We start from the raw sequence: 25,851 nt of genomic DNA on the forward strand, positions 1-25,851 counted from the left end.
CACACTAGCCGTATGCCTGTTATGCAGGGCTTGACAATTCTCCTGATCAGCCTTTGCAAGGGAAGGAAGGATTTTATCATCATTTTCGTTACCTTTCCTCTCAAAAGCTGTAGAGTCTTAGTAGGATGCATATAAGTTTAAATAATAGGCATTCTGTTGTAGGGATGAAGTGCACCTTTCCAGTGACTGGCTGTGCCCATGCACACTCAAGGAAGAATCAATACCCCACTCCCCATACAGTGATCCCATCTAAATATTAGAGGGAGAGGCTGCACCTTCTTTTTTTCAGTGGCACTTGTTAAAAGGCATTGTCTCAACAAAAAAATCTTGATTGTGCCTCCTTAAATCAAGAGAGGGACAGCACCTCCCGAAGTATGAGCACAAGGGTAGAACAATGCATAAATTGTTTCTGTTGTTTTTAATATGGATTAAAATGCATTCATCTTGCCTAACCTAGACAATGGATTGAAATTTTGGGACAAGTGAGAAGGTAGGTGGGACAAATTTTGGGGGGAAAAATTGATCAGGCCTGAATTATAACTTATTATTCGAGGCATCTGTGTTGTCAGGACAAAACGTTTAGCTTATACATGACTCTAATTTTGTGTAGAATTTAGGCCATGGCCTAAGAAATTTCATCTTACAAAAGTAAATAACTGGAAGATCTTGATTAAAGTACAGTTTTTGTTTTGACTGATCTTCCAGAGCAGTATCTGGCCTGTTTGAGCTTTTGTTCTCATGGCTTAGTTTGCATATAGCAAGAGACAAGTGTCACTTTTCCAAGCAGCAGTCGTTTTGTTTTTATCATCAATAGTATTAAAAGTCATCCTATAACAGACATCATAGCAGTGTTTACAGTGAGAAGTAGTCCTTAACAGAACCCTTGCTTTTCATTGAATTAGACAAGAGTATTAAAGGTTGTTCTCTGTTTTCAGGCTTTTGTCTGGGGAAGCTAAGAATGGCAGAAAATACTTTTGCCTCAGAAAAGTTTTGTAATGGTGATGACACTCTACAGGAGAATGGATCATCAGATGCACATGTTGAGGATGCAAAGTCAGACTTGGAAATCATTCGTAAAGGTATTGACGATCCTGATGAGAAGGATGACAAGGAAGACCACGGCCGTGGTCCATTTGTTCTTTTTAAACCTATAGATGAAGATTCTGATTCCGAGTGTGATGCCGTGGATAACTTCCGAGTGCAGCCTCATTCCAATGTGAAAAATATAAAGTCTTTGAACGACAACTCTGACTCTGAGGTGCACAAATCTCGGCTGGCTAAGGGAGATAACTGCAAATTTAATAAAGAGCCAGAAATTATTCCCTTTGAATTAATTGAAACTACAAAAAGCAATATTGATAAAGTTAAAGATGATTCAGGTTGTCAAAACACTGATGTTGAAAAGTTAGTGAATGGTAATATAGGTATAGACAGTGTTGTTGAAGCAAACAAAGCTGCAGACAAGGAAAGAACAGACACATGTGATGAGAACTCTGAAAAGAAGACTGTTAAAGAGAATGAAAACAATTCAGCAGTTAAAGAGAGTGAAGGTACCGTGAAAAAGGAGAATGAACAACATAGTAAAGTAGACAGTACATGGAACAATGAGAATGAACAGCATAATATACAGGAAAGAAAAGTGGAAAATGAAAATGAACAGCATGCTAGACTGGAAAAAGAGGAAAATGAACAGCATGCTAGACTGGAAAGAAAAGAGGAAAATGAAAATGAACGGCATGCTAGACTGGAAAGAAATGGGGAAAATGAAAATGAACGGCATGCTAGACTGGTAAAAGAGGAAAACGAAAATGAACGGCATACTAGACTGGAAAGAAAAGAGGAAAATGAAAATGAACGGCATGCTAGACTGGAAAGAAAAGAGGAAAATGAACGGCATGCTAGACTGGAAAAAGAGGAAAACGAAAATGAACGGCATACTAGACTGGAAAGAAAAGAGGGAAATGAAAATGAACAGCATGCTAGACTGGAAAGAAAAGGGGACAGTGAGAATAAAAAATATGACAGGGTAGAAATTACTATGTCTTGTGATAAACCAACAGAAATGGATCAGGAAGACAAGAGAATAAGATCCATGAAAACTAAGTTGGTAGAAGTGGAAGATCAAGAAAGCAAAAAGGAAGAAAGTCCAGAGGATAGAACAGAAAATTGTTCATACCATTTGGAAGAGGTGATGAATGTGGATGGATCAAAAGTTATCATCACCTTAAATGACAATGAAAGTGACCAGGAGAAAGATTACAAAAGAAAGAAAGATTCATTTCCTGATGAAAAAGTCAGAGAGACCAAAAAGGAGCTAAAAGGAAATAATGATGTGAAATCTGGACCATTTCCAGTTAGTAACAATAATGATTCCAACAAACCTTTGGTTTTGGATCCTTCTTCCAAATCTTCAGTTTCAAAAGACAAGGTGGCAGTTTTGACTACCCCTGGCAAGAGCTCTGGTCAGGGGAATGATTCTGTAATGGTTGTCAGTATCACACCACCTGGACCATCTGCAACAGTGCTCACAAATTCTTTAAAAGCAGGCACTTCAGTAGCTTCTACCATGTCTTCCCTAAACATGCCAATGCATTCAGGGATCCGCCTGATGCCACCAAATGTGGTCACAGTACCTAGTTTGTCACAACAAAATGCAGCTTTTATACCATATTACTTACCACAATCCAGTGTTCCATTTCCTCTGCAAAACAGGGTCACTACACCTCGTATGACAGTGTCACCCCATACCCAGCAGACAGGTTACATAACCAAGGTTGGGAACCAGACAATTTTTGTTCCATTAGCTAATTCAACTGGAAAACCTATTGCTCCTTTTCCTACAGTTGCCAACATGAGGGCATCTTACATGCCTCAGAATGCAGTAATGACAGCTGCAGTGCAGCATTCTACAACAGTCAAACCAGAAGTGAACAAAGTTACAGAGTTTGTCACACCCAAGTCCAGTATGGATATGATGGAAATGTGTAAGTGGGAAATCGCCAATAGAATGCCTGACAATTACAACTGGTCTGTGGTGTTTCATCCAAAGAAGGACATGGAGGTGAGTGCAATCACGGCATTTCTGCAGGAACTCGGCTCAGATATTGTAAAAGAGGCCGTGTACAAGGATATAATTCAGATTCAGACTAACAAAAAAGAAATGGGAAAGTTAACAGATGGTGAGATTGTAAGCTTGGAGAAGATGAAGACTGTTTACAAAGAGACAAAAGACAGAGTTGGGGATCTCAAATTGGATTATAAGAAGTGTAGAGCATGTAATTTTATCACAGAGTCTCGTAATGTGATGGCTTATCACAAAGAATTTGCTCATAATGGGCTCAAGGAAGGAGATCTTTTGTGTGCCCGCTGTAACTTTTCCACACGCAATAAAGAAGCATTTGTATTCCACATGGAATCAGAACATCAATTGCAAGGAAAAATAGTAGAGAAGCGTGCTTTTTATGAGTGTGAGCTGTGTCCTTTTGAAACAAACAACAAAAACAAGCTTACAAGACATAAATTTCGTTGTGCAAAACAATTCAAGCTTCAGCAAAACCTGCAACCTTACTATCATGATGTTAATTTTTGTATGAAGACGATGTATTTCAAGGTCAAGAAACCTGTCATTAAGAACCCAGTGCATGATACAAGGCATAGAAACCAGAATCTCTCCCAAAAAACGAAAGCTGCTCAACCAAGCCAGCAGCCTCAGAAGGTTGTAGCCATGCCAATGGTTAGTACCAGTATGAATATGATACGACAAGTTAGTCCCCAGACTGCCGCTCTCAGGATGCCATTTACGATTCCTTCAAACACCCCAACAACAAACATTGCTGCCAATAAACAGCATCTTGCCTCGGCTCTTCAAAAACCTGTCCAGAGTAATCTGTTTCCACATACGTCCCCTGTTGGACAGTTCAGCATCAATAAACCAGCAGCTCCTGCCCCCATCTCCTCTCCATCCACAACTATAGGCAGGATGGATATGTCCAAGTTTGAAGTTTGCGAACTTTGTGGTGGATATGTGAAGGATAGACAAGCACTGAGGATTCACTTTTACTATGCCCATAAAGTTGAGATGCCTCTCTCAATATTCAATCGTCCACAACCACCTTTAATATGTGAAGTTTGTCAAGCAAGATTCTGGACAACTCAAGGTCTTTCCAAGCATAAGACCAACACAAAACATTTTAGTGCTCCAAGCCCAGCTAGTTCTAAAGACCAACGGTGCTTTATGTGTTCTCGCACTGTTCCCAACTTGTTTGTCCATATCGAGCAAGTTCATGGAATAACTATGAAAGATCTTGTAGCCATGAAAAAATGCATCATGTGTGGCACAACCTCCAGCAATCGCAGAGAACTGGAGATTCATATGGCTGCATTGCATGGTGTTCTTATCAAAGCTAGTGAAATTGACAAACCTGCTCCAATTGGCACAGCATTTAAAGCAGTACCATCACCTGTACAGGGTGCTGCAGTCATTGCTGGCAAAAAACAGTCCTTAGTCCGCAACAATCTGTGTGTGTTCTGCCAGGTGCAGTTTAATGACAATATTCAACTGACAATGCACTGCATTAAGAATCATGCTACCTGTAGTGCATGTGGAATGGTTGTAGCAAGGAAAGCAGATCTTGAAAACCATCACTGTAAGAAACTGGCATCCAGAAGTTGCCCCCTTTGTAACTTGCGCAAGTTGACTCCAGAAGCTTACCTGAAACATGTAAAAACGCACATGAAAAAGTGCAGTGTTAATGTGAAACAGTTGTCAGAAGATGAACTGGCTAAATACCCAAAGCCAGTTAAGAAACCAGTGGAGGTTATAAACCTTTTGGATAGCGATGATGATGATAATGACAGTCAAGTGTCTTCTGATAAAGTTAAAACAGCAGCAGGAGTGAAACTGGAGGATAAAGAAGCAGAAGAGAACCATGAAAAAAAGACAGCACAAGAAGACAACACAGACGTGTCTAAGAATTCAGTTAAAGAACAAGAACCTGAGAGTGAGAATTGTAAGACCAGGAAACGTAAGCTGGATAGAAATGATAATGATGATTCCAGGAAGGAGAAGTCTGAGGATGATGGACAGCCAGCAGAAAAGGTTCCAAATCTAGAGTCTGAGAAGGAGCAGATTGAATCGGACAAAGCACAATAAGAATGTTTTGGATAATACTTACCTGTACTTGACTCTTCAAATTTTGCCAACTAAAAATCAAGTCAACATGCACCTCATTTTCTAACAGTCATATAAATGTTTGCTTTATATTCCACACTTTATCATAATTACAGTGCCCTGCACCTGTCCATTCAGACATCCATCTGTTTGTTACCACATCTCGTGAACTACAGGGTAAATATTCTCATAACATTTTAGTTACCTTGACCCAATGGTAACCATCTGTAAGAACATGTTATTCTTGGATCCTGCTCCTAGAGATCCTTGGAGTTGGATCCAGGATCTAATGTACACAAATTTTATATATTCATTTATATTCTGACAAACTTCATAAAGTTGCAACCGAAGGATGCATCATGTGTGATGGAGTACATGTTATAACCCTTGGGTCTCTGGGGGTGGGGATTGAGTGCCAGATAATGTTTGGATTATTTGCATTCAAGAGATCAGGCACCTGCAATCACGATACGTTAAAATTGCTGATGTTGTAATTGGAATTTTTTTAAATGTCATGACAGATCTGCAGTATTCTTGTTACAAGCTGGCAGTCAATAATATAGTTCTTAAACTGGAATCCTCGGCTTTTGCAACTGTTAACTTTGCTTGATCTACAGAAGTCGAGGGGAGCTGTGGTGGTTAAGTGTTTAACATGCCAGACTCTTGACCAAAGGTGTGTGGATTTAAATCCTTCCATCAGATCAGCCCATTTCGGCTATAGTGCTTTGTTTAGTCCTGTTGCCTTAGCACGTATTTAATACAATTGCTGCTATACCATAAAACACCAAACCAGATAAAGTAGAAGATAGCATTGGCATCTGTACACACATGTAAAGACATACCTATGTACAGCTTCACTGCAGTGTAACTTCTTTCTTGGTGTGGGCATCATAAAACCTACCCACAAGGGGTGGAGGCTAAGGGAAATGTGTACATTATTGTCCGTTCTTGGTAAAGTTTTTATGCTTGTGACTGCACAGGTTTTTTGCACTCTGTATACATATTAATATACCTGAAATCATGAAACTTGGTTACAGGGATGCATCTGCTACACCTTCATCTCAGAAGTTGGGTTGTGTGTACTTTTAGCTTTTTTCTCAAACATTGTTCTTGCAATCAGACAATTGTATGAATCTCTGTTATGATGACACCTGTACAATAAAAGGTCAATCTGTGACCCAGATAAGCAGCATATCCACATTGCTCATACAGCCAAATATCCATTTTTTTCTTCCAGTATTTATACCATATGCACATGTTCTGTCAAAGTTCAATATATCTGCTGATTTAAAGTGTTTGTTCATTTCTTGTATAAAATCAAGCAATCTGATAATGAGACTAAAAATGTTGGTGAAAAATGAGCGAGAAAATCGGTTAAACCTTGAAGTCGGTTGAAAACTTCACCAATCCTTAGCTTTTCCAAGCCAAGTGACACAAGGCTACAAAAAAAAATAATGCAGTTTTCTATTGCACTGTTAGTAAAGTTAGTGATGTAGGTTTTTTGAAAAAAATATTTTTTATATTATAATGATTTGTATGTATAATTTACTAAGTGCTTCAAGTACTGGGCATAACCAGCTCAGGTAGATGCACAAATCAATTTTGGGAATTTTTTTGGCTGAAATTCACGTTTATTTTATTTTATTTTTTTCATCCTGAGAGAAAAAGTGCTAGGGTTGGCAATGAAAAACAAAGACGGTTGGCCACGCGTAAAACTACTAATTTATTTGCCTGATTTGAGGACAATCAGTACCATACTTGGAAATAATTGATGCAAGTGATAAAAAGAAAAGGCTGAGATGTATGCACTGGACCAAATACAAAGTAAAAAATGTTTGTACATCTGGTGTATCCTGACCAGACACAATGTTGCTTAGTAAAGAGAGACCATCGACAAAAATCATTGGGTATGTTTCAGTTTTAAGAGTTGAATACCCATTAGGACCAAAATTTGTCTGGGTCACAGTGACCTAAAGTTGACATTTTACTGGTTTGTGTTAAGTGTTTGTGTTTAGCTCATGCCCACAGCTTGCTGTAATGCATACTATTCCATCTACTTTACGACAAGTAGGTAATTATGGCATGTATGTTGTTCTTTATTGACAACTTGAATTTTGTGTTTCTAGTTCACTTATCATAAATTGGTTCTTGCTAGAAGCAAAAAATTGCTAAGGATATGCCTCACTGTTAATGGCACTTACAATAATAAAAAGAAGATTTTAAAAAAAAGATAATTGTGACCTGTGTTTCAATGACTGGTTTTGGTCAAGTGTTTGCATATAACCACAGAGGTATTTTGCATGTTATCATACCTAGAATCATGAACCTTAGTGTGCATCTTGATAAGTACTACTCTTATTGGAATAAGAGGTCACTGTGACCGATATTTCCTACTTAAAAATTGTTGAAATTTGTATTAAAGGTTCATTGTTTGGCAGTGTTCATGTTGGAATCTCAGAATCTTGATAATTGTTGGTACTACACCCATATAAAGTAACTGTGACCTAAATTGTATGCTTTACTAACAAGGGTTAAGCATTTTTAGTTTAGCACATTACCATTGTTACTCAAAACCTGAGACATCACAAAGTTAAACAAGGCATCATGTGTGGACAATAATAGCATGTTTTGAAGTAGATTTTCAGTACATCAACATTAAAAAAAATTTAAAACTTAATCTGGTTTTATCAATCATTATAGTACCTGCACTTTGATATCATAGAAAAGTTTTTAAAAAAAACTGTTTTGTCTTTTATACCTAATCACATAGAACAATATTTTGTAGCTTAAGGTCACTTAAGGGTGAATGTTTTCAGCATGATTAATGTTTTCAGTGACCAGTGGAGACTTGTGAGCTTTATAGAGGTGAACTTTGTAATCATTGTTGACCAATGGAGACTTGTGAGCTTTATAGAGGTGAGCTTTGTAATCATTGTTTACATTCTAGTTTCATTGCCTTTTTTAGTATATAGTTTTCACATGTAGCCAGTTGTTTTATTTTTGCAACACATTTTGCAGACCAGGCTGTCCTTTTATTCACTACTGCATCTCTGTTTAAGGAATATTTAGGGACTGTCCAAGACTGCACCTTTGGTCCAGATGTTTGATTGTTTTGCAGGTCCAGGCTAGATGCTTGACCTGCCATGATGATGGTAAAATGTACAGTGCTTAAATTATGAAGTAAATACATTATATGCTTACATGCATTGCATTATGCTTTCTGCTTATCATTTTGGTTTGCTTGTTATAAGCAAATATATCTGCTGTTATTATTGATGATACTTTTGTTATTATATCCAGGATTCTGATTTCAGTACAACTTTGATATTTTTGACTTGGATACATGGCCTTATTTTAATGAATTTTTCAGCTGAAGGCCTTTTTTATTATTAGTCTTTGAAACTTTGGGGTGGGGGAATTGGTTTGCAGCACTCTGCTTTCATTGAAGTTCTCAGTACAAACCATTTTCTTTTTTTTAATTTTGGCATTTTTGCAGCAAACCCAGTATTACTTTTTTTGTAATGAGGTAGATTATTAACAAGAAATTTTTTTTCTCAAGTTTTATCATGACATTGAATTTGCAGAAATTGTCCATTACAGTTACAATTGTCAATTACAGTTCATTATACAGTAATTATTTTTTGCAAAATATGAAATAGGCAAGTGTCAACTTAACTAATATGCCAAATTGAAGTTTTTTTGTGCAATTTTGCAATTTCAGTTTAACAGTAGGATTAGAGATTTTAATGAGTTGCACACCTGAAATGTGCAACAGGCCATGCAAGTTCATAGCTTGGCCCAGTGTCCATAATTGCTAATATTTTCTCGTCAAAATCCATTGTTGGATTGAACTTCGCAGGAATGTTTCTAAAGAACTCTTTACCAAAATTATGAGGATGGTTCCATGATCAACAGTATGGCTAGCATTGCAACCAGTTGGAAAATACGTTTTCAGCTTCTCCAGAATTTTTATAAATACATCTTTGGACATTCTGTTAGAATTATGTTTGTGTTGGCTTTATTAGCAGTGAGTTTGGCTCCGTAGCAACTTTGTGGACAAATTATTTCCCACTTGGCTAAAACGGATGAACCTTTTTGGATCAAACCTGTTGGGATTTTTTTTCACGATCATGTCCGAGGTCTCTGTCCTATGATCAACATGGCTTTCAAAGCAACTGTGTGGAGACCCTATTGTAATCTTCTCCTGAACAGTTAGGCCATTAGATTCAACTCTGTATGAACATTTTGAATGACATGTCCTTCAGATTTATTTCCAGGGTGGCACACAAACAGTGTTCGGCTTGCATACTAGCAAGGTGGAAAACCAGTGTAACATCTTTTCCAGAACCATTTGACAAATTTTTATTCAAATTGAGCAGAATATTTATTTGGATGAGATGCACTTGAATTGTGTTTACGGTGGCAGTAATCTGGTTTCCATAGCAACCAGGTGAGAAACCTACAAATGATGTACTCCCCAATAAGAATTGTACATCTTGTATATGAATTGGTGACAAACAAAAGCTGTCTCCGTGTAATTATTAACATGTGTACAAGTTATCCTGTTTCTAAAATAGCAAGAGTGTTCATCTCCAGAGTAGTAGTTAAGAAAAATGAAATGTAAATTGTATACATTTGATACTACAAAATTTTATATATTCCCTTTAATGCCCCCTCCACAGACTCACTGAAAATATTCACAACAGTGCACAAGTATCTCATTGTATGATAAAAAAACAAGACAAATATTTTATATATGATGCAGAAGAACTGACAAATAAGTTTTATACATTTGACATCAACCACAAAACGCCTGTAATAAGCATAGGTGGGTAGTGATCACATTGGAGAGTGAAGGTACATCAGAAGATGGCATGAATACATTCTTGTATAGTATGCATTATGTTTGTAATACAGATTAACCAGATAACAAAAAAATAACCTTTCATGTTGAGGATAATGGAAATATAAAGACTTTAAAAACTGAGAAACAATGTGCTTATAGTCATTAATTTTGTTATTTTCCCAGGATTTAGTCTTTTAAAATTTATTCATTATCACTTTTGTGTGTACTTAATATATTGGTAATCTGTTTTGAATGGTCCTTACATAAACTTGGCAGGACTAACCTTAGATGAATGTTTTCTTTAGAAATGAAATGTGATATTAAAGAAACGAATCATGTTTTTTGGGGTGGGGGTGGGGGAGTAATATATATTCTGTGGTGGCCATAGTACAGCTCTTACGTTGTACCTAAATTAATTGGATTTTTTAAAAAAAGTTATTTATATCAAAGTTTGCTGAATAACACTGAATAACTCAATGTTCAATAATGATTATTTTATATTTTTTACAATACAGATGCTACAGAAATGTTGCTATGAAGGTGAGACAACAGTGACATTAATTTTTTTTAAAGAAAAAATGCATATTTTGACAAGAAACATGAAAATTAAGTAAATTTGTTTCTTATTACCAACTCTATTTAAAAAATATATATATATAATTTAATTTCTCAGTATACCATTTCTCACAAACAATACTTCACAGCAAATCTTTACATATTAAATTTGCTTGTCAGTACTCTGTAGGTGATCATCTTGGGAGTGCACTACTTAAAGTTTGGTTGATGGCTTGTTAAGGTAGTTAGTACAAGCTCATTTAACAAATTTATGTGTTGAATACAAAAGTCACAAGAATATGTCATATCGATAATGGAGATCAATCTCTAAGCACACTCTCTTATTTTGGGATATTTTTATTCCAAAACCTGCTTCCAAAACTCAATAGTTAAGCAGCCACTTCATCTTGAAGCTCCAGCTCTACAGCTGCTGCTGAATCCACAGCAGTTGGCTATGAGATGGGATAGCCAGTTTTCATAATGTCAACAAGAAAAGGATTATCTTTATATTTTAAAAAAATGACAGCTTAAGTGCTCTCAAATCATTGAATCTGTCTTTAATTTCTTGCCAGCCCATGTAATTTACATGCATAATCTTCAGTTACTGTTTCAACTCTAGGCAAATTGTGCCAAATTTTACTTGGACATGTGAAATGAGTGATGTTTTTGGATGCCAGGTCTTTCTGGAAGAGTCTTGCTTTGTTGTGGAAGCTGAATAGGGTCTGTTCCAGTAAGAAATCAGTTTTCCTTGTCCTTGCAGAGATACATTTAATGGTTGTAAATGTCTAACAAACATGTATGAAAATGCCATATCTAATAACAACTGAGCATCCTGAAGTTGAAGGAAGGATTTCCCTTTTTCTTCAACAAATTGCTTCATTGGCTTCATCAACTGAATTTTTTTATATATGAAGAACCAGGATAAAATGCATCAGCAGTTAAAAGTCCAATGAGCTTTTGCTTGACACCTCATTGCTGGGGTGCTGTCAGTTGCAATACTGACAATATCTTTAATCAGTACATATTCTTTACCAAGTGCAATGGCAAGAGCTCCTTTTATTTCTGAACATCAAGTGGTATCCTTTAATAAATGCAGTCAGGTCTTATAGTTCTTCATTCATGTCTGGGTTGTTTATTCCAAAAGAAACAAATATGGCTAGTTGTGATTTATCTTCAATGTCTGTAGATTTGTCCAAGGCCAGACTCCGTGCTCAGATCATGTTGATATTTAAAATTCAGTGCTGATTACACAAATTTTTCTTTCCATTGCGTGTCTGGGGGCAGGCATTATTTGTTCATTCATTTTGTGCAGTTTGCATTTTCTGGGTCTAAAATAGAAATTACTTGAAATGGTTTAATTTACAAACGTGTAAGGATACTTTGCCCGAGCAATATTGAAAGCTACGATGAACCCAAACCCAGCCTCTGCTGTTACATCTGCCTTTTTAGTAAATATTGCGATAAATTTGCTTTGGGTATGAAGTTTTTCTTTTAAAGATAATACTTTTTTTTGCCTTAACACTGAACTGGCAGGAAAATGTTGGCTGAAAGCACTGTGATGCAAGTCATAATGGCACTTAAGGTTAGTGGCCTTGAACTGCGGCTGTTATTTGGTACAAAGGACACATTGGTTTACAATTACTTCACAAAAACAAACTCCTCTTCACACACTTTCTTAAATCCTCTGTTCTCATCTTCATACATACATTTTTTAGATGGCATGGTAACACTGAAAGGATATCACCTAGAAACAAACTAATAATGTTCACTCATGTCAGCTCACACATTGTAACAAACTGTCTAAGCTTCAAGCAGCGCCTGGCTATGGCTTAGCATAGTAACTCAACGCAATGTTGCTAAATCGCACATCAAATATAAATGTTACACTGTTTTTGTGCCTATCCTCACCTTTCTTGTTTGCAAGTTGGATGACTCTTTGCCTCCAGAATGTTGGCTAGCAAAGGTGGTCTGGTTGGCTGCCCCTGATGTATTCCATCAGTTTTGATACAAATTGTGAATCATACAAATGTAAACCACAATTAATGCGAAAGGGGGGGGGGAGCAAGCTGCTGTTTAAAACTCCATCCAAATGATGATAATCCACTATCAAATATAGTAGCTGTTATTAAAAATAGAAAACCCCTTAAATGACATCTCAGAATGCACGCAACATAATTTGACCACATTTTCCAGAAAGCTTTATTGCTTAGACTGCTGTAAACTTTGTTCAGATTATGCCAGTCCACCCTAAATTTGGCAGCATTTAATAAAAATAAATTTTTTTACAAATTCACTTCTGAAACTGCTAACAAAATTTTACCAAATTTGGCAGAGCATCCTGACGTGAAGACCTTACATGTTACAAATGATGCCACTGTCATCAAATATAGCCAGCATTACTAAGTATCTAAAACCGTTTAATAACAAACCCATCTGAATAAAGTAAAACACAAGTTCTGATATTAAAGCACAGGAAGCAACTTACGTGACTCATTGTTTTGGAGTTGTTGAGTTCTCCCCCTTGACAAAAATCAGATGATTTTCATTAAAACAAGTTAGAATAATTTGCAAATAGTTGCGCTTTGGGAATTACATTGAATATGCAAGGATGTAACGTTTACACATGTAAATGGCTTAGATTATTGCATGTATATGTTTACAAAATAGGTAACCATGAAAAACAAACGTGCACTGGGCTGTCAGTGACACAAGAACTACATGCTCATATTAAATTATCTGTGCCCATATACATTTTTTCTGTGAATTCTCTTAAAGTATGGATCATTATCAGATCCAATGAGGCATCCTAAGGGAAAAGCCAATGGTAATAAGGGGTGATACATTTTCAGATCCAATGAGGCATCCTAAGGGAAAAGCCAATGGTAATAAGGGGTGATTCATGTCGGGTTGATTCACTGATAATACAAACAAAAATTTCTTTGAACTACATTGTTCATGTTTGAACAACATGTTCATTAACAGGACCTTTGATGAATTACATTTTATTTTAGCGCAGAACTCCTTGCTGACCACCGCAGAGTTTATTTTGTAGCTTTACCCTCCTCCCCCCACCCTTCGGCTGCTGATGTCTCCATCTAGCATTATATGCTGCTCTATGGTCTGGCAGTGTAATAGCTGGTGTTTTCAAAATACAATGGGCTAGCGTGGGTACGTGGGAAAGCCTGCCAGTAACTTCTCATGGGTCGGTGGTTCTTTCCTGGGTATTCCAGTGTTCTTCCTCCACCAGTTATACTGGCTGCCATGTATAGCCTATCTTGTGCTGAAAAATGGCATTAAACCCTAGAACAACAACAACAAAATACAATGCTCACTGATCTCATCACAACATGTAGCTCAAAACAAAGAAAAAAATAAAGTTATTTCTTTAAAAGAGTCTTTATTCAAGACATCGTACTAAAGTTGTCATCGCACAGAAAGCTAAATTCGATTGACTGTCGCTGTCTTACTTCACTTCAACAAATGCAGACTGTAGCCAGTCATATAAGTTGCGTACAACTGGCAGACCATCATCACTGCTTTCGGTTGTGAGGGTTGATGATGCATTTGACAGAATAGCACGAGGGTTTCTTGCAAGTCATCCACGTTTTGCAGCTACTAAGCTTCTCAGATTGTTGCCATGGATCAGCAGCTGCTCCACATGATACAATGTCCACAATTGTTGTTAGCAACTGTGGTTGGTCATCTTCTAAGTGGGACCTCCCTACTTTCCGCCATAACTTCAGTCAGCTTTCACTTGAAGTCTGGAGTTCTGTTTGCATGCTCATTCAGATGCAAGATGTTTTAACTTTTTCTCAGCTTTTCCTTTTTGCTGCCGAGTTCATCAGACTTTGTTTTCATACCACCTGTCCACAGTCCAGTGTTTTTACCTGTAGAAGACTTGCCATTTGTGCGTTGACAGATTCTAACTCATTGCTTTCTGTGTCTTGTGCTGGTGTAGAACGTTAGTTTTTTTTCTTCACTCGACATGCCACTGCTATCGTTTGCATCTCCGCATCCATCTCTCTTGCTGTTACATGAGCAGAAGATGTCTCTTCCACCTCTGACTGAATGTAAACATTCATCACCACCACAGTTGACTGAGATGACATGGTTAGCGTTGAAGTATAATCTGATGCTTTGCTTAGACTGGCTTAAGCATGACAGTGTCAGCCCACATACTCATCAGAAGACTTTTTCTTTCTGCTGCTCTCACATACTAAACTCAAATTAAGTATTTTATTTCTTCATCCTTAAAGTCGCTATACATGTTATAACGCACATCCATTATTAGCATCGGTAGTATACAGAATATTCTTAAATAATATGTACTATTAGCTGGAAAAATATAGATATTAAAAACTCTATTAAGCAGTACGTTGCCAATGTCACTGATTAACATGCACCTGTGTGGAAGGCAGCTGGAGACCATGCTTTCAGATGTACTTTACGTAGCAGCAGTGTAGTGGTGGCTACTGCAGGCAGCTGCCTGCTTCAAGGCCAGCCCATTCATACATATTCTGTGGCACGAATCGTATAAATTGAAATTAACAATTATTTATACTTAGGGATCACCCATAAAGGGCATCTGCAAAACATACTGGAATACATGCAGTAGGCCTAAAGCAGCTGTTCAACACGGAACATCAAAACAAAAATATGGTCACTCCGTCTCCCCCCCCCCCCCATCTGCATTTGGACAACCCCAAAACCTCCCCCCCCCCCCATCTCCCATCATTGCGGATGTCCTATATGAATGATCCCAAAGAATGTCCAGGCATTATGTTCAGTTGCATTATTGATTTTTTCATCAAGTACATATGTGAAGCAATATAAAACAATATTATGACAATCCTAAGATGTGATATATTCAACAAAAATGTTTTACAAACTGAATCCTATACTAGTAAAATGCAAAGGATGGAGAGCATATGAAACATTTGAAAGTTCAGTGATTTCCTCATGCATATTGGCAATGCCTTGCATAAAGAGCTGTCAACTTTTAAGCACCATATGTAGATACATAGAAAGGATTAGCATTGAATTTGTTTCATTAAACACCCTTTTAGCAAGTTTTGTTAACGTTGCAGACAACAATCCGTAACTCTAACGGCAGAAATTACTAATTATGTACATAATTGGTTGGGAAAAGAATGGAAGGTACAGGCTTTTGAATGGATTTGCTGTATTGTCCCATTCAGCGAGATCCTTGATTCACATTGCTGAACAACAACAAAAGAAAACCACTAACATGGCATTGCTGTATTAGAGCACCTGAAAGTTGGGGTTGCATGTAAATGCATCATTTTAGTGAATTTATATACAGTGCCATTATATTTTTGTATGTTTAGCTTTGGTGCAAAAAAACCCAGACAAAACAATGTCTATTTGATTGGAAACAGTTGCAGACTTGATGACTGTGAGCAAAAATAACCCATGGCTTTACAATAGAATCCTAAGAAATTTGGCTGTTATCTCGACTGGATTAAACCCATACCATTTTGGGCTTGGGTCTTTTTTAACCACTTATCCATCATGGCTACAAATAAGTAATTTATCTCGGTCATTTCCAAGTAAAGACCTTGATGGGCTAATGGCAAACCTAGGAATTCATGCTGACAGAATAAATTTACAACCTTTACGGTACCAGGTTATATATATATATATATATATATATATAAAAACCAGTAACTAGTATGGATGATATTGGATGTTAAGCATAATGTGTACATAAAACATGCAGTCTTGCATTATGAATGCCATTGTAAACAACACTGGAGATTAAGTATTAATGAATCTGCAATAAAAAATAACTTGAAATTTGAGTGCATCCAAATTCTTGATTATTTTAGTACCCTTTATTATTTGTTTTTGTTTGACAGTGAATACCAAAGCTAGTCATTTTTGATGTGAATTTCTGGTGTTGCTTAAGAACCTGTTATGGCACCATAATGTACAATGTACATCGAAACTGTTTGAATTAATTCTTTAAACTCTGCATCTTTGCACGAGTACATTTTGCCTGACCAACCACACATTATTCTAAGAATAATCTTGTGTACTAGCAAAAAATGTTTTTGTCACAGTGAACAATAACTGTTGCATAAATCATTAATTTCATTTCTGTCATGACATTATTTTTAATTAAATTATAATTCGTAAATTTCTTGATAGGTGCAGAAATGTTATTGTTGCCACATTTTGTCCAAGAAATATAGACATGTTTTATTATTGGGTGGACAAAAAAAGATGTGTACTTTGGTATTTTCAGTTTCTGCTCATGTGCTTATTAAATTTCAGTCCTACCCAATTAAGTAGTAACTATTAAGTGTTTTCTTTGATAATTTTATTCATTCTCACATTTTTATGCCACATATACATTACACATTTAGCTGTGTAACTTGTTACGGATGACATGAATTGCAACCAAATATGGTGTGAAGCTTTACATTAAGATGATCTAAGTTAGTTTGATTTTCTCCATTTGCCAGCAATTTTAATGGTGGTATGATGTCTGTTCAGCTTATTTCCTTAATTGCATCGTTGTAGTGAGGGTATCTCATTGAAACACATTTCTTGTTCTCTTTATGAAACTAGCCAGTATTTATTGAATGCTAAATGAAGCATTTTTTTTTTGCAGTTTATATTCTGACGAACTAAAGATCATGATAACATTGAGAAATATTTTCTACTTCTGGTTGGCAGTAAAAAACTGAAAATCTGAACGGCTTCGTCAACCTAAATATTTTATATTCTTGAAATTGTTTTCCTTGAAGTAATTGTGGTTTTAAAAGTTTTGGCAGCCAGCAGCACCAGCATATATATATATATTTTGATGAATTACTAATAAATGGCCAACTTCAGCTTGCTTCCATGGATACTTGAATGTTTGCTACCTCAAGTTTTCATACCCAATGTTTAGGCTTGTAGAAATTGGCCGGACTGTAAGAGCCTATGTTGTGTCCTGTCGTCATTGTCCATCCCTTCAAACACATATTGTCTTTACTACAAAGAAAACTACATGGAGGATTGCTGAGCATGCACTGCACACATCATCCCATGGTCTAGTTCAGGCGTGTGCCTTCTCCAGCACATGGGCTGGATAAGCTATTTTTAAAGCCACACACTATGTTGTAAATAAGCAGATAAAACCAGGCAATGGGTGCAAATGATTGGTCTAGTTAGTTCTAAATGAAAATGGTACTACTTAGACAAAGATATGCCCACTACAGTGGCCATCTAGAAAATCTTTATATAGCAACTTCTCAATAGATGATCATATCATCATGGATTTTCACAAAAATAAAACTGAGGTATAATGGCTGCTAAATAATCATTTTGACTATGTAGCAGCCATCTTGAAAATAGGTACCGTTAATCCTCAATTGAAAGTAGTATTGATATGGGGGTTTCACAGGTAGATGTGTGAGGTCTACCTGGTCCTTTAATCCTCAGTGGAAAGTCTTATTGACATGGGGAAGGGGGTTCACAGGGTGAAGTCTACCTGGTCCTTTAATCCTCAGTGGAAAGTCTTATTGACATGGGGAAGGGGGTTCACAGGGTGAAGTCTACCTGGTCCGTTAATCCTCAGTGGAAAGTCTTATTGACATGGGGGTTTTTCACAGGGAGATGTGTGATGTCTACTTGATCCTTTAATCCTCAGTGGAAAGTCATATTGACTGGGGGGTGGTTTTCACAGGTAGATGTGTGAGATCAGCCTGGTCCTTAGTTAAAATCTTGACAATCTGATATCCAACATGGCCACCACTGCAGCTACTTTGAAAATCTTGTTTTTGCAAAAAAATATCAAAGATGGTTTCAGCACTTGAAAGTTTCAAGAAAGAAATGGTCTTATCTTCAGTTCCAGGAGATTCTTTTCTCTAAGACCTTCAAGGTAGTCCCAATTTTATCAACTTTTTTTAAAATTCATTTTTCGTCATGGTAATAAAGTTGACATTTTTATTACAAGTTTTTCAGTGTCTTTCCTCCATATAAGTTGTTGTTTTTGGATACAGGGAAAACTTGTGATGGCATTATGAATCAAACTAAAACACTGGGCAAAGCTTTAGAAACGTTTTATAGGTCATGAGTGATATTGGAACATCATGTCAATGAATACTATTCTGTTAATCCATGTTTCACTCTTCTCCATCAAATGAAATTTCTGCTAGTTTAGGAAGTGTGTTTAGTATGTGTGAGTGGTGTAATTTTTAACATTTTACGGAGTATTACAATGTAGAGAGCCAATGTCTTGTCATATGCTGTATTTGACTGTTTGGCAATAATATAGACCATAATAAGATTTGCATTTATGCGGATGGCTGCAATACAGGTAGATTTTTATAAAAATCATGCTTTGGTGTTTTGTTGTACAAATGTACTTCTGTGAAGCAATTCATTGTTCATTTTTATACATAATCTTGTAACATATTGTATGGTTCTTATGTTGATTGTCCTGTTTGATGTAATTGAAGGTCTAGCAATTGAAAAAGTTATCCTTGCTGTAAAAAAAAAAAAAAACATTGAGTCCATACAAATCATTTGTCTAACAAGGCATTCCTTATAACAAAGAATTCTCTTAATGTACAAGTGCTCTTTGGAGGGTCCAGTATAGGAATTTGTAATAACAAGGTTATTAATTAACCTTGGTGATTATTTAAAATAACTAGGATTTACTGTTTTACTGCTGGCATTAAGCTAGCATTCATTGTATAATAATAGTGATGAAGTTAATGACGAGATAATATTCTTCTGTTTGAGAACTTAAAGATGATAATAGATTTCTTGCCATGTCATGTGACATGTAAGCACACTAGTTTGCAAAGCAGATTAGTCAACTTCATTAGTATCCTAAAATCTGACCCCCTCCCCTTATTTTGTCCCAAATCAACAGTTTTAAAAAGTAGATATGTTGGAAATCCATTTTGTATAACTCGTCACGACGTAACCATGTTTGACTTGAGTTTGTTAAACATACCATATATACTTGTGTATAAGCCCGTTCGCATATAAGCCGACCCCAAAACTGAACAGGTATAAACACTAAAAAGTGCATGACCCGCATATAAGCCGACTTACAACTCCGAGCTAGCTCAAGATGCACGAGGTATGTTCTAAATGCGTTTATTTAGGCAAACTTGTATTTTAAAAAATTACATTTATACTTCTCTCGAGATTGGCATGCATGATTATTAAAAAGAAGTGGTATAAACTTGTTTGAAAAGTAATTTATTTAATTTTCTGTTTTCTTATTGTTTCTTTCTAATTTAGATTTGTGTATAATTTGATCAAACAATAAGAATTTAGCAATCGCGAGTTCCTGTAACACTAACTCTCCCTTTTGACTCAGTTATTGCTTGTTTGCATTGGACATGTTATATCAATGCACCGGTAATTACGTTTTTACTTTGCTTTGAAATTGTAATACCTAATCTCATTAAAATGTAATCCCAGTATGACAGCACAACGAATAAACGGTTCGATTTAATGCTCACAATTAGGCTACTGAACGTATTTACATAATGGCGCCACCGTATGTACATTGTAGGTTTGATTATGCGCTGAATTAAGTACATCATTTGGAGTTGAATCCTGGGCACCATTGTGCTCAACTTTTATGATAACTCCAAAATAGAGTAATAAAGTTTTCAGAAATAGTGTTTCAAAAATTATGTTAATACCATAAAAGCTGAGTTGTAGTTTGCTTTGATGTAAGTGACCTTACACCGTACCCGTCAGCTTTCACACCGGGAGGGGAGAAACCTCTCGATTTTTGGGGTCACTTCACGCCTACCTCCTGATTTCATATCTTCGGATTTTTGCAGAGAACTACTGATTATTACATTATGTCTTCGGTTTTCATTTCTTCTAAACAAGAAAAGTCCTACATGTTCTGTTGTATCACCTGTGAATTATTGTTGTGACGAAATAATTATTTTACTATAAAGAACTCTCTTCTTCACTAAATAGAATGTTAAGTTTAAACCTTATAATGATTTTTTTTTACCTCTACAATAATACAAAAATAAAAATAAACCACAACAATAAAATCATCCACAATTTCAGTCCCAAGAATGATCACTACAAATGCTGTAACTTCATATGCTATAGCTCCATGAAAGAAACATGAGTGAAAACCTGGCATTTTTATACCTTATATAGCAATGTTAAACTGGTATAGTTACTGGTCAAAATTACTTCTTACCACAAGCCAGTTTCAGGGTTTTAATGATTAACTGGCCTGTACTGCTTTTGCAAAACAAAAAACATTCGCTGACTATCAACATAGGAGACACTGAAACATCAAGCTTTCCATTGTGTGGAAAGTTACGTTTGTTCAGCTAAAACAAAAGTAAAATTGATTGGTTGTTGATCTTAGTTGATCTATATAAGAATTTTAGCCTTTATTATTACCACGCTTCGTGAATATGTAAATTATGATGGTTATGTACCTTGTACAATTTGTTTGGATTGCTTATATCATTGAAAATGAGTATCTCCTGAGCACGTGATTCAACATAAATGAAACCGCTATTAAGGACTAGCTGAAATGTGATCTGGGAGAATGCAATTTGGTTGAAACAATGAATAAAGCAAAATCTTCATCTACGTTTCGGAATAAAAAAAGGATTTAAGTGTTGCTTTGCAGTGTAAGTACTGTATATTATAGTTCATCATGGTCTCTCAGTAAACTCAACCAGCCCACAAATTATGAAGTCTGTATTTACCTTTATTTAACTTCGTATTGGAGAAATCGGAAAATATGCACATGCAAAATAACAAAATCAATCATAGTACTTCATAACAGTTTAATAAATTATGGGTTTTTTTTGTTTTACATGCCTATGTCTTAGGACACGGAAAAATTGTTTCATGTCCCAAGATTTACAGCCATTACAGTAGTCAAGAAAAAGACCTAAAAACTAAAGTTTACATGTTGGCCAGCAGATAAGCTGACCCCCCTCCCCCTTCTTCCGGGTCTTTATTTTTTCCTAAATTATTCGACTTATACGCATTTATATATGGTACTACTATTTCTGAGTTAGATTTTCAGCCAATCAGATACTGTATTACATTTTCTTATGTATTACAATGTTAATCACATTATGTAATTATTCAGCCATGGATATTATAATAAACTTTTGTATCAGAGGAATATGGTCCTAATCATGGCATATATTTGAAATGAAACTTGGTTACACACTACTCTAAGCGAGCACAGTTTGTTGGTACTCTCATTAGCAACACAGTCAATTAATAGAAAATTGGAGTTTTCCATAGTACATGTAGTGAATAATCATTTCATAGAGCTGACATTAAGCTGCACATAAATAGTGAAAAAATATTAAACATGTTGCTGTTGTACATTTTTGTTAGAGATTTTCATTATGAGAAGAAAGTTTACCATATATATATTTGCATACAACTAAAAATGACACAGACTCTGGTCTGCCAGCACATTATGCAATTGCAGATCTTGGTCTTTGCCACTTGCAGTTGCACTGGACCTGTAAAGGAGTAATACGGTATTTCACCCTTCTGAAGATGTTCGGCTGCATAGCAGCTGATACCTTTACACTTGTGTAATTGAATGGTAATAGTACTGGTTAATTATTGTGTAGATGATACAGATAGGAATTCAAATGCAAAGTATATTATACAATTTTGCTTAATAGTTAGTCATTATTGATTGTGATAATGTTAAAGCATTTAATACAATATATGTAGTAACCTTGGAATGTTTTTGGATTTTTTTTGTTATTTCTTTCCTCGGCTTGTTGTCCCTTGCTTTTCTTTGAAAAGAGGCATGTTAAAGGAACATTATCATCTACTTTGATTTCTGCACAATTATTACAGGATTTCAGCTAAATTTGGCATGCAGTGTGATATTGATTAGACTTGGGGCAGTTTGATTATCACCATTCTGCATCATGTTGCAGAGTTATAGCCTCAGACCAGACAAAAACTCGCTTGCCTAATATTGGATTTCATCCAAATTCTGTTGCAGCTTAATATTAATGGATCCTTGGCTGAATGCAAATGTCAGTGTTCTGTTTCATTGTTTAATGGAGTTATGTCCCTGATTTTCAGAATCAGTCACTTCTGTTTTCACTCAGTAACTCCTTATGATCTCCTTCCCAACAAAGTTGGTAGTGTATATAGTGTTTTACCTGTTTGTTCATTTGTTAACCTCTTTAATATTCCATTACCAGTAGTATGGAAATAGCAGTTTCGGTTATTTTATCTGATGATGACGACTTAAGTTAAATGGAGTACATTGTCAGAAAAATTCATTGTAACCATCATTCCTGTGAAGACCATATTGAAACCTAAAGAAATGCTGAAAAATAATAATTTGAAAAATTGAATGTAATATATTGATAGGATATGAACGTAATACATGGATTTGGCTTAAAATGTGGACCAAAGACATGGACGAATGTGTATTATGAATATTGTAAAGCCTTTAATGTTGCATTCTGCACAGGTAATAAAGGACTTGCAAGAAAGCCATGTTTCAAATGTGGCGTTGGATATTGTTACTCTTAATAGTATACTTGGAGAATTGTCATGAAACATTGCATACATATTCACCTTGTGGTCTAGATGGTCCTAAATAAAAATGGTGTTTCTCACATCTAATATGGCTGCCACACAGGCCATCTTAAAAATCTTGTCACTGCCTTCCCTGAATGGGGCCCCGAGTGGCCGAGTGGTCTAAAGCGTTCGCCGTTACGGATCACTGCCATCTCACCTCTGTCTGCGCCGGTTCGAGTCTCAGATTCAGCCAATGTAGATATGTGAGAAAGCATGCCAGTAGCTTCTCGTGGGTCGGTGGTTCTTTCCGGGGTTTTCCCGGGTTCTTCCTCCACCATTAATACTGACCGCCATATATGGCCTATCGTGTGCTGAAAAATGGCGTTAAACCCTACAACAACAACAACCTTCCCTGAATGAATGGTAATATCAACATTGGGTTTCCACTAAGACTTATTATGATGTCTACTTGGTTGTAAATGAAAAAGGGACCCATCTGACATTCAGTATCAGTTGTTGTCTGTCCATCCATTGAGCAAAATTTGCTCCTCCTAGACTTCTTGAGGATTGGTATGATGGACGTTGGCTGATCGAAGTCTAAAAAATTAATTTGAGACAAGTGGATATCGGCTGATCATCCGATGACTAGTAATCATATTAAAGTCGTATAATTTAAAGATGAATGTTCTGGAAAACCTATCAAGAAGTTTGTTAGACTTGAAGCAAAAATGTTTTTGATAAATGTTGTAGCTGTGTAGGGTAGGCGGCAGCTACATTGGGGAATTTGCTGGTTGAGCAAACAAACAAATGTCTAGGCTACATATTTCTTTAATGGTTTCTTTTCACTGTACCAAATTCAAATTCAAAAGCTCCCACTAACAATCATCAATCAATAAAAAAAAAAGTATAGTTGCTTTTGCGACTTGTTAGATCCTGAAGGTCAGGATTATTAATTGGTCGGGGTTATAGGAATAGTGCCACTGTAACCCCGCATTTATGTGTGAATGTCACTTTTTATTTATGCTGTCTGGAAGAGGCAAGATGGAAAGGTGCCCAGCAAAAGGCGCAAACGTAACCATTTCTGCCTCAGTATATCAGCCTAGCGGACTTCACGGGAGACATCCTAATATCATATTTCTATAACTGGCTTGATTGTTTCTTGTTAACACATCTGTGTTTCCTTCATTAAACTAAACAGTTGATACCTCACTAATGAATTGTCCAGAAGCTGATTTGAAAACATGTAAATGATTGCAACATATCTGATCAGACTCGCACTCACTTTCAACCTCTCCCTCAAAATATAAATGTTAAATAAATGTAGTTTATATGTAAGGGCTGGTAAAGATTGTTAGAGCCCAAGTATAAAATATCTATTTACACGTAAAAAATGTTTCTTTTAATTATATATATATATATATATATATATATATATATATATATATATATATATATATATATGTGTGTGTGTGTGTGTGTGTGTGTGTGTTTGTTACTCTTGCTAATTATAGAAAATTTACTATCTTGTCTCTAATATCATCAGCATTTTTAAAATCAAAAACTAATTTTAAGTCCATGAAATAATCGTTTATTTAATTTACATAAACACAAATACCTGTTGTTCTCACTTATTAGAGACTATAGAGCTTGACCTGTTAAACCAAATGATTAATGTCCGTAAGACCAGGGGGTGAGTGTGCTGTAAAGGCTCTGCTTGTATTTTTTTAGACTGCAGAAGCAGAACATTTCTTGAAATGTGTATTAAGTCCATTATGACCATGTACAAGACTAGAAAATTTGAAAACAGTTGGATAATATCAAATGTCCCTACTACAAAAAGATCGTTGCCACAAAAACAATTAAAAACTAAAAATGCCAAAGGAGTCTTGAGTTTTGTACAAAATGATCACGGACATGAAATGTACATTGAATGCCTTCAAAAACGACGTGAATTTACATGCACAGCGAATCTTACTAGGAGAAACTGGAGCCAGATGGGAGTATGTCGCTGCGTTAAGGTTAGTTTATCTCCAGCAGACACCAATATATTAATTTCCAACTTCGGAATAATCACCATTGTGTATGGTCACAATCATACAGTGATGAGATCACTAACGACTATGTCACACATGATTGCGCCCAAGCCTTTGTAAAAATAGAACTTTGCATTAATTCCATACTTGCGGGAACTACTTGTCATTCCTTTCGCACAAATAATATACTTAGTGGCAGCAGCGACTTTGTCCCTGCCAGTAGCGCCAGACTGTAAAATGTTGGCTGGCCTGGAACATCATCAGTTCAGTCCGAGATTATAAGAAACGTCTACAGACCGTACCTGGTCAGTAGCACGACGTCGCACACCTTCTAACTCACTGGGGACACATAACTACTAAACTAAATTATTATCGACTAAATCAAACGATCAAAGTTTTTGTGGATTATTATTTAGTTTAATGGGTTACAATTCTGTGCTGTATTGCTGCAGGTGGTGCTAAGCCTGCCACACGTGTAATTTCATTATTTAAACGCATTCCAACGTTCGCCGATCCTTGAACCAACGCGAACAGAGGTGAAATGTCAGTGAACTGTAAAGGCGAGTGTCTAAGACCACTCGGCCGCCCAGAGACCAAAATTTTCCAATGGTCGCAACAGCTTTGCAATTCCCATGTGGACTGTAATAAACTGTGGTAAGCTTATAATCCATTACGGATGGTATTCTAGTGGTACCTTTGTATCTAGTGGTGCC

The 25,851-nt window shown here is 36.2% G+C and overlaps 1 protein-coding gene across 4 annotated transcripts in view; it reads left to right on the forward strand.

The window, feature by feature from the left end:
• The window catches only part of LOC149787377 (uncharacterized), a 41,454-nt gene extending 19,148 nt beyond the window's left edge, over nt 1–22,306 (forward strand). For all 4 annotated transcript variants that reach the window (XM_089977958.1, XM_089977960.1, XM_089977961.1 and 1 more), the window contains exon 4: nt 936–22,306. In XM_089977958.1, coding sequence (XP_089834084.1) covers nt 959–5,152 — 4,194 coding nt within the window. In that variant the 5' untranslated portion in view covers nt 936–958 and the 3' untranslated portion in view covers nt 5,153–22,306. The remainder of the gene's footprint in view (nt 1–935) is intronic.
• The last annotated feature ends 3,545 nt before the right edge of the window (nt 22,307–25,851 follow it).

Source organism: Sinohyriopsis cumingii, chromosome 12, assembly GCF_028554795.1.
Source record: "Sinohyriopsis cumingii isolate HCF-2022 chromosome 12, ASM2855479v2, whole genome shotgun sequence".
Classification (NCBI taxonomy): Eukaryota; Metazoa; Mollusca; class Bivalvia; order Unionida; family Unionidae; genus Sinohyriopsis; species Sinohyriopsis cumingii.